The 10,933-nt window shown below is 38.2% G+C and overlaps 1 protein-coding gene across 1 annotated transcript in view; it reads right to left on the bottom strand.

Moving 5' to 3' along the window:
- Positions 1 to 2,493: 2,493 nt before the first annotated feature.
- LOC125485449 (rap guanine nucleotide exchange factor 6) overlaps positions 2,494 to 10,933 on the bottom strand; it is a 195,430-nt gene continuing 186,990 nt past the window's right edge. Inside the window, exon 6 of the mRNA XM_048608298.1 lies at positions 2,494 to 2,676. Within this exon, the coding sequence (XP_048464255.1) occupies positions 2,494 to 2,676 (183 nt within the window). The remainder of the gene's footprint in view (positions 2,677 to 10,933) is intronic.

The raw sequence follows: 10,933 nt of genomic DNA, 5'->3' as shown, positions 1-10,933 counted from the left end.
CAGAACACCTACGCTCGGTTCGCAATAAACAACTGCACCTCCCAGTCGCGAACCATTTCAACTCCCCCTCCCATTCCTCAGACGACATGTCCATCCTGGGCCTCCTGCAGTGCCACAATGATGCCACCCGAAGGTTGCAGGAACAGCAACTCATATTCCGCTTGGGAACCCTGCAGCCCAATGGTATCAATGTGGGTTTCACAAGTTTCAAAATCTCCCCTCCTCCTACCGCATCCCAAAACCAGTCCAGCTCGTCTCTGCCTCCCTAACCAGTTCTTCCTCCCATCTATCCCCTCCTCCCACCTCAAGCCGCACCTCCATCTCCTACCAACTAACCTCATCCCGCCCCCTTGACTTGTCCGTCCTCCCTGGACTGACCTATCCCCTTCCTAACTCCCTACCTACACTCACCTTTACTGGCTCCATCCCCGCCTCTTCGACCTATTTGTTTCCTCTCCACCTATCCTCTCCTCTATCCCTCTTCTATCCGCCTCCCACTCTCTCCCCATTTATTTCAGAACCCCCTTCCCCTCCCCCTTTTCTGATGAAGGGTCTAGGCCCGAAACATCAACCTCTCTGCTCCTATGATGCTGCTTGGCCTGCTGTGTTCATCCAGCCCTGCACCTTGTTGTCTCCTTTATCTTGGTGACAGTTTGAAAGACCCAGATACTGAACCACAAAGTAAGGATTTTAGAAACTTAACTGCAGGATTCTAACGTACATCATTATTCTTCCGACAGTTCACAGGAGCATTATACAAGGACCGCCACAATTTTAAACTAAAAAGACAGGAGCAGGATTTCGACAAGTGATACTTTAAAACTACCAATGTCGCTTAGCAGTTAAAAAAACACCATTTTAACGAAATAAGAAAAATTGAATCACAAACTCTGATTTCAGTTCAAAACCACCATTCTTTCTTTATTAAGTGAAATTCAGTCAATGCAATTAGTAGCTTTCTTTCAACCTTTCTTTCAGAGTCATTTTTGAGAGACGTACCAAACAGATGATTTTGGCACTGTAATCACTGTCTTGTTACAATACAGAAAGGAAATGCATTTGGTCCAACATGTCTGCGTCATCTCTCAGAAACAGCAGATCACTTCGTGTCAGTACCCCACCTTCTTCTTGTAACCCATTGCATGTTTTTCCTTTCAAATAAAAATTTAATTCCCTTTTGAATGCCTCAAATGAACGTGCATCCCCATGACATACATTCCAGACAATCACCACTCATTATGTTAAAAAGTTCTTCTCATATCACTTTTGCTTCTTTTACAAATTGATTTAAATCTGTGCCCTGACAATCCTTTCAGGACCAGGAACATTTTCTCTCTAACTACCCTATTCTGACTGCTCATCATTTCGAATATCTTTAGCAGATCTTCTCTCAGACTTTCCTTCAAGGAAAACAGACCTAACTTGGCCAATTTATACTCATAGCTAAAATTCTCATTGCTGAAACCATTTTCATCAACCTCTTTGGCACCCTCACGAACGCTTTCACATCCTTCCCAAAGTGCATCATCCAGAACTGAATATTCCATCTGAGGCTGAACTATTGAATTATAAAAGTTTATCACAATCTTTTAGCACTTGTGCTCTATGTCTCTATTAATAAAACCTTGGACACTGAATGCTTTCCTAATTATTCTCTCAATTTGTCCCGCCACCTTTAATGATTTAAGTACATATACACACAAGTTCTCTGCTCCTATAACCTCTTCAGAATTGCACCCTTTGTTTTATACTGTCCATCCATGTTCTTCCTCCCAAAATGTATCACTTCACACCTCTCTGCATTGAACTTTATCTGTCACAAGTCTATCAAACCACCAATTCGTCTACGCCCTATTGAAATTCTAAACCGTCCTCTCCACAGTTAACAACGCTTATCAAGTTTAACATCGTCCAAAAATTTTGAAACTGTGCCCCATAAACTAATAACCACCACCGTTAATATAAACCATTCAATTGAGGCATTCAAGACAGCATTCGATGATTATTTGGACAAACAAGCCAGAGACCAGGTACGGTGGGCCGAACAGCCTCCTTCTGTGTTGTGACACTTCTGTGAAATCAAGAAAAGCAAGAATCCCAACACTGACTGCTGGGGAACTCTGCTACAAACCTTCATCCAGCAGCCCCATAAAATTCCATTAACTATTCCTGTTTCCTGTCACTCAGTCAATTTTGCGCCTGCGTTGCTAGTGTCCCTTTTATTTCATGAGCTCTAACATTGCTCACAAGTCTGATGTAGTCACTGTTCAAATGTGTTCTGGAAGTCCAAGTACACCACCAGTTATGACTTTTGTACTATCAAACAGGCTTGAATTTATACATAGGCAGCAAAGATGGAAGGGCAATACACTAAGCAACTGTATCAGGAACACCATGTTTAGCAGGAGTTTGTGTTTAATCGGTTTTTAACACTATTATAACAGTGTATGTTGACAATTCATTGAAATAAAACAAAACTGTAATGAATAAAGTTTACCAAAGACTTACTGTGTGATATCCTCTTGGTAACGGTGGCTTTCCCACTGGATAAGGATCCACTGTATCAATGATTGTTTGTCGCTCCCCTTTCTGGTTAATTTTTTTGAATCGCCTGCGAGACTGTCTATGAGAAGCTTGCCGCTGAAAATATTCCTCATTTTCATCCATGTAGTCCACCTTCAAACAATCAAGAAGCTACTTTAATACTGAGTCTACACATTCTAGTTTTCTCCTCAGCCATATAATCTTCCACACTATTGCATAATGTAGATAGAATTTTGAAAGTTAAGTGGAAGAACAACATTCCTTTGACAATCTACTATATTCATTTTGAAGATGCAAGCCAAACGTTCCTCCAGCCTAAAATTAAGAATGCTTACAGAAAACAGTGTTTACTGTCAAGATTTCAACTATTTGTCTGTAGTACAAAGCAGGCACTATAAAAAATAAACATTTGTTAAATATAGAATACCAACTATAATTATCCACCTCATGCATCTAACTATTACTGAACTTGCATAAAGAAACATAATAGAAATTCAATTACAATTAAAACTCTAGGGCATTACTAGTTCTGATTAATGCATTTATATCAAACTTAGAAGTGATTAAAACGGTCAAATGAACTAATTACAACAGTAACCAGCACTTGTGCTTCTATAAAGTTAATTATTTATTCTGTACTGCTCTAAAACAGGCATGTTCAAATGTTTTGCTTGCATAAGTCATTGAAATCAGCAAATCACATATCATTTTGATATGAATGCACGGACTAACATGGATATATCTTCTGCTGGCAATGCTAACAGATCTTAGCATTGAAGTTTAAATTTCATTAATCATGAGTGCATTAAGTAAATCCTTTACAAATCTGAAACCAGTGAAATAAGAAGTACCACAGAATAAAATCCTTAAAAGCATTCTATTTTTTTTTAAATGCCTCCACTACAAAGATTCTATGACTAAATTATAAACTATAATTATTTGCGTTACATACAATATGGATAATGTTCAGGACATTAAACATAACGGCCTAGATTTTCCTGAAAATCTGGTGTCAGACAGAGTTTGTGGAAGGGCAACCCTTCCACTGAACAGCTAGCAACTGCAGCTTTAGCCTAATGCACGATCAATATGCGGTCAGAGGATGTAGTGGCTTGCCCAGCAGAATGAAATATGTCCACTACCAAGCACCCTTGAAACAACCCTCTGTTTCTGAAGGCAATCTCCCAGTTACATTCTGGCCATGTGAGGTCTGCCTGCCAACTGTTAAATTTGGCACAAAATCGGAATCCGAGGTCTTTCAATTACATCAGTTGACTACTTGCAGTTTGCAGGCTGGTAGTAATTCCAATCAACTCAGCGTTTCCAAAAATTGCTGAGGCACAAAATGGGACCAGCAAACTGGCATATTAGCCAGTGGTGCAAAACTACTTCTTCACATTTCCAATTAGCCCTCAAAATTCTGGCAACATAATATATAAAATTTCCTGATACAGAAGGATACAAATCTCTCCGTATACAATATTTTAACGACATTCACAAATCAACTATCAGGTGCTGGAATTTCATTCATAACATACTAGATTTTTAAAGCTGTAACTAAACTTCAACTGAACCAAAGGTGCCAGAGTGTGGTGTGTTCTTACACAATGGAAGATTTTTCTTTCTGCTATTTCTAACATGGAATTATCAATTTCAAGCTTAAATTTGTGCACTTTTCAAAAATGGAGTTTCAATATTTCTGCTTATCAGTATATATACAGACCTCAGCGAAGAAAAAAAGCATTGAAAAACAGTTTGAAGAAATTAGTTTAAAATCTGAATGGTTCGTTTTATCTTTTTGCTGGCTCATGATTCATTGTTCAAATAAAATTGGTGATTTAGTCAGATAACTTACCATTTTGTTGATTGCCTGAAAGGAATGATTTCTGATTTGTCTACATCAAAACAATGAAATACGCTCGGCTAGATTAATTTATCAAGCAGTGTTTTCTTCAATTCAATTCTAGGGATGTGGATTTCACTGGCACTGCTCATTTATTGCCCATTGCTAATTTCCCTAAAGAAGGTGGTGATAGTTGACCACTTCTTGAACCACTGCAAGTCTGTGTGGCATAGATACATCCACAGTGCTGTTAAGAAAGGAGGCCTCGGAGTTTGATGTGCTAACAGAGAAGGTACACGTATGTAGTTCCAAGTCAAGATGATGTCACAAAGTCATGTTTCATATTAAAAATTACTATATTTATTTATCAATATCAGTGATTGAGTTTTAAAGTAACTTAAAACAACCATTTCTAAGATGGCTGGACATCTAAATTACTGTGCTTCACAAACTGAAAAACCAGAGCAACTGAAGTAGGCCTGACTAAGAAATCTCAGAGACAAAGGCAATCACCTTGAAGGAGCGTAAATGCATCACCCCCTGACTTATTCACAAGGCACCCGTGCACTCAACATGGTGAGATAAGTATTAAATGTAATCCCTCAAGATAATAAGCTCTGGCTGAGAAAGGAACTCATCTAGCAATTAACCCATCATGCAAGTCATGAACCTCGAATCAATTGCGTTTGACCATGTCCAGGTGCTTGATCAGGTTATGAGAAAGATTCTGTGATAAGGCAATTAACCCTTCTGTATTTAAGAAACATCTGCTCCTGTTCAGTGGCCTCGAGAAAAAGAGATGCCAAAGGAGCAAGATCCTGAGCATGGCACTCTCTCTATCCATCCATCTGACAAACCAGAGCCCTGCCTGGAATCCAAGTATCCCTATGGCATAGCTTCCAAGAATCAACACTGCTCCAGCTGCTGCTGTAAGAAAAGATTAATCAGTGAAAAGATTAAATGCATACTTAAATCGTCTCAATGCCAAATCCAGAGGAACATCAAGCACAGCCTGAAATCTGATTTTCTTTTGATCAACTCCGCCTGTATACCATTCGCTTTTATAGCAATCTTTGCACAATCAGTTGGGAGACAGCACATCCTGAGTGATGCACAGCATTCTGACCAACGAAGGTAAGCAAGCCTTCTTCACCACCGTGTCTACCTGCGACTCTACTTTTAAGGAACAATGCACCTGCACCCTTAGGTCACTTTATTCAGCAACACCCCCTCAAGTCCTTACAAACAAGTCCTGCCCTGGTTCGCCTTACCAAAATACCACTAATGATCAAGGTCGTGTTGTACTCTGAGGTAATCTTCTTCACTGTCCACCACACCAACTATTTTGGCATCATCTGCAAACTTACTCACCATGCTACATGGAAAATTATTAAAAATCAAAGTTAAAGGAGAGGGCAGAAGTGCAGACTAGTGAGGAGTCTGATTGTTACCTAAAAATGAAAGGAAGGGACAGGACATATAATTCTCGTACTGCACCAAGTAATCATAGCAGAGTTGGGAAATTTGATAATAGAACAAATTTAAAGGCTTTGTATTACAATGCGTTCTGATTAAAATTAATAAATTAACAATGCAAATGAAGACAAATAGGTATGATTTTTTGGTATTACTGAGACATGGTTGCAGAGAGACCAGGTTTATGTATTGAATATACTAGAACACTCAATGCTTCACAGGGATAAGCAGGAAGGAAAATGAAGTGGTGCAGCTTTGTTAGTAAAGGAGTGGATCAGTATTGTAGCGAGAAATTATATGCATGTAGAATAATTCTCAGTAAAAATAAGAAATAGCAAGGAAAGAAGCCCCTAGTGGAAGTAATCTATAGGCTCCTCAACATTAGTCATGCAGTATAAACCAAGAAATACTGGGAGATTGTAAGAAAGGTACAGAAATTACCATGGGTGATTTTGATATGCATAATTAATCAAATTCATTAATCAAACTTGAGGGAAAGTCGATGGAATGTATTTGAGAATTGTTTCTTGGAGCAATACGTTTTGTAACCAACCAGCAGCAGGCTATTCTAGATTTAGTATAGTGTAATGAGATGAGATTAATTACTGATCTCATACTGAAGGATTCTCTAGGGAAGAGCATGGTAAAATTTCAAATTTAGTGAAAGGTGAGAAACTGGAGTCCCACCTTAGTGGTCTGGAGTTAAACAAAGGTAATTGTAGAGGTATGAAGACAGATTTGGTTCAAGTAGACTGGGCAGGAAGAATAAAAGGTAGGACAATTATAAGCAGTGGCAGATGTTTAAGGAGGTACTCATTGCTCCCAACTAAAATATATTCCAGAAAGGAAGATTGTAAGAGGGGGCAAAAACATCCATGGCTAAGCAAGGAAACTAAAGATAATATAAAGACAAAAATGAAGGCATACCATATTGCAACGTCAAGTGGCAGGCTGAAAGATTGGGAAAAATCAACAAAGGGTTACTAAAAAAAGCAATGAAAAGAGCAAAGATAAAATTTGAAAAAAAACTAGCACGGAACATAAAAATGGCCAGTGAAAGTTTCCGTAAGCGTATAAAAGGGAAGACAGTAGCTGAAGTGACTGTTGGTCCCTTGAGGATCATAGAATCCTTAGAGTGGAGACAGAGTCCATTCACCCCTTCAAGTGTGCACCAACCCTCTACCCACTACCCACGTTGCCCCATCCTTGTAACCTCGCATTTACCACAGCGAACCCACCTAGCTTGCACAACCCTGGACATCATGGGTCAATTTAGCATGGCTAATCTACCTAACTTGCACATTTTTGGACTATGGGAAGAAATCAGAACACCCTGCAGAAAGCCACGCAGACACAGGGAGGCACATAAGCTCCACACAGACAAAAGCCTAAGGTTGTAATTGAACCCAGATCTGGCCTTGTGAGGCAGCGGTGAGCTACCACTATGGGATGAGACCGGGTAGTTAATAATATAGAATGCAGGAAATGGCAGAGTTACCAAACCAATATTTTGCTTCAGTTTTCACGATGGAGGACACATGCACCATCAAATAGTAATGGAGAAAGGGAGAAGCTTAGAAATGATCATCATCACAAGTCAAGGCAGACAAGTACCCAGCACCTGACGGCCTACATCCTAGGGTCTTAAAAGAAACGGCAGCAGAGATAGTGGATCCATTGCTTATAATATTCCAAAATTCCCTGAATGCAAGAAAGATTCCAGTTGATGGTAAAAACGTTATTAAACATCCTTATTCAAAAAAGAAGGGAGGCAGAAAGCCGGAAACCGTGGACCAGTTGGTTTAACACGTATCACTGGGAAATTGAATCCATTCAGGAAATAATAACAGGTTATTTGAAAACTCAAAATGCATCTGTCAGAGTCAGCATGGTTTTATGAAGGTTTGACTAATTTGTTACGAGTTCTTCGAAGATGTAACAAGCAAGGTGGATAATGGAGATCCTGTAGATGTAGTATGTCTGGTCTTCCAGAAACTATTTATTAAGGTACTGCACAAAAGGTTAATACTTAACACCAAATGGGGTTGGGGGTAATTTACTAGCTTACAGATAGCGGAATGGCTAACCAACTGAAAGCAGAAAGTCATGAAAAATGGGTCTTTTTCTGGTTGGCAAGATGTAACTAATGGAGTGCCACAGGGTTCAATCCTCAGGCCCCATCTATATTAACAACTTGAACGCAGGGATAGAAATTTCTACAGCCAATTTGCAGATGACTCTAAAATAGGTCGGAAAGTAAGTTGCAAAGAAGAAATAGAAAATTTTCTAACAGACATGAATAGGTTAGGTGAATGGGCTAAAATTCGGCAGATGAAGTTTAACACGGATAAGTGTGAGGTTATCCATTTTGGTCAGAGGAACAGAAAGGCAACTTATTATCTCAATGGACAGAAACTTCAGAGTGCTTTGGTGCAAAGGGATCTTTAAAAACTTGCCACAAAGTAGACTAAGAGGTAACCTAATAGAGGATTTAAGATGATAATTTTTCATAGAGTAAACACAGAAACTCTATTCCTACTGATGAGTGGCTCAATAACTAAAAGTTGCAAATTTAAAATAATTTGCAAAATATCCAGAAAGAGATGAGGAGAAAGTTTACTTTTTATAATCTGTACCTGAAAATGACCATATTATATATTTCTAAAGGAAATTAATTTGCAATTTTTAAAATGAATACAGCACATTATGAGATGACTTCCAAAAGATATAATGACCACTCTAATTAATTGTAAATTATAAAGTAAACTGGTGTGTTATCTCAGCATCATTCATCAAGGGAGATATTTAGAATTTAAATAACCCTCGGGTGACACAATGGATGTTGTCACAGTTTTGAGAATTAAAGCTTTTGAGAAAAAGTTCGAGAAAAACAGAGGGCAGGAAGGACATCCACAGAGAAAGGATGAATAACAGACAATGCTTTGTGAAACAACAATTCAAAAGTTAACATAACAGCCTTAAATTTGATCAGTGTAAGACACCAAGTTACCTCGAAAACGACCTCAGGCACACCATCAGAAAGAAGACTGATTTCCCAATAGGAAGACAAATAGGTTAGCCAGACAAGGGTTGTTGTACTGAACCAGGCAACCAAGGGTTACAAAAACAAAGCTGCTTGAAAAGCTCAGCAGGTCTGGCAGTATCTGTGCAGAAGAAATCAGAGTTAATGTTTCGGGTCTTGTGACCCTTCCTCAGAACGCTCTAAGGAAGGGTCACCGGATCCGAACTGTTAACTCTGATTTTTTTCTTCACAGATGCTGCCAGACCTGCTGAGCTTTTCCAGCAACTTTGCTTTTGTTCCTCATTTACAGTATCTGCAGTTCTTTTGGTTTTTAACTGAGGGTTACATCATACATTGCAGTAAAGCTAAATAAAGAAATCTTTACTCCCACCCAGAACCTCGTGTGCTCACTCCATCTTTGGAAGCAACCAAACAGTTAACTATAGAAGCCATCATAGCTGCTGAACTCTGATTTCAAGTTTTTAACTCCTTCACCTCAGAAAGAGGATCTTCAAGCAATGAGCAGGCCTCAATAATAACAGACTGATCTTACTTGCATCCTTCTATCTTTTCTTAACTTCTTAACTAATCTTTGTATCTATATTTTAGATAATAATTCTACTTTGCAACTCTCAACAAAAGTTTCATAATAAACTAACCTCAACCTTGATAGAAATGATCTTGAGCTGAGAAGATTGGCCTCCAATCCCATGATCACTTTCCTTTTGTTATGTGGAGCTCCAGTAAGTGGAGCAACTCCCAATCTCATTTCAACCTATCATGTGTATTTTGCCCTATTATACATTGAAACTACAATGCTCTGAGCTTGGCACAGATGCTCAGCAAAACTGCTAAAATGTGTAGATAAAAAAAAAATTAAATGTTTGTAATAGATTCACATAGATATAACTAGCCAAGTGTTTTTCAATAAATTCTTCAAATGTAAAGAGCTTTTTGCCTACTGTTCATTGATTCCTTCACTTGCATAAATGAATATGCATGGAAACATCTTCCAAAGTAAACAGATAGTGGGAACTGCCGATGTTGGAAAATCTGAGATAACAAGGTGTAGAGCTGGATGAACACAGCAGGCCAAGCAGCATCAGAGGAGCAGGAAAGCTGACGTTTCGGGTTCTTCATCAATGATATTGAATGGATGCACTGCACCAGCTATTAGAGTAAGCTTACAAAAGGTCAGTAAATTTTGACTACTACACCAATATAATTTCAGATTCAGGTTTTTTTCTCAAAAGTTAAAAAAGGTTGAATTAATTTGTAATTTTCTTTGCCAATTATCCATGGTACAGTGCTTATTACCAGAAAGAACTAGAAACTTTCACTGGCTATTTCCTTGAATAATGATTGTCCTTCCAGATCTTGAATTTTTTGGCTAATTACTATGAAACCCTGCTGAAACATGCTGAAATAAAAGGATACAACCACTTTAATCATCAACAATAATAAAATTAACTTAATCATCATTAACCAACTTGAATGTCAATGTTTTGAAGGGCAAAGTTTCAAAAAATATTCTCCTTTCTAAAGCAATTAATTTTTAAAATATTGTACCTTGTATCCTTTTTAGCAAAGTTATGACAGAAGAAAATTGAAGGGCTCCCGACTTACTTTGTTTTAAGCTGAACAGGCGATTAAATTTGGGATATTTCATTGGTTATTAACATTCACAAGTAAAGAACTGTACAAAATTGTAACTTAAACAACGGATTTTGGCATGCATTTAAGAGATCACCACAGTGTGCAACTGGACAAAAATGAACTTGCAAAAATATTTATACCATAAAATCTCCTAAACTTGAAATTAGTTCAGAACTCATTACTTCATTAATGAGCCATCCAAAAGATATGCAACAAAACTGATGTGACACATTCTTTTTAAAGGAGGAGTGCAAAGTAAATGCCCGAATTTCTAAATTTTTTAGGGGAAAAAAGTTTCAACTACTTTAAATACATCCTTGACTATATGTCATAACTGCTCAGCATAATATTCCACAATGTTAGAATGCAGTAAATATCCACAATGTCTTTAG

Source organism: Rhincodon typus, chromosome 1, assembly GCF_021869965.1.
Source record: "Rhincodon typus isolate 14 chromosome 1, sRhiTyp1.1, whole genome shotgun sequence".
NCBI classification, from domain to species: domain Eukaryota; kingdom Metazoa; phylum Chordata; class Chondrichthyes; order Orectolobiformes; family Rhincodontidae; genus Rhincodon; species Rhincodon typus.
This window is presented reverse-complemented; position numbering and strand designations above follow the sequence as displayed.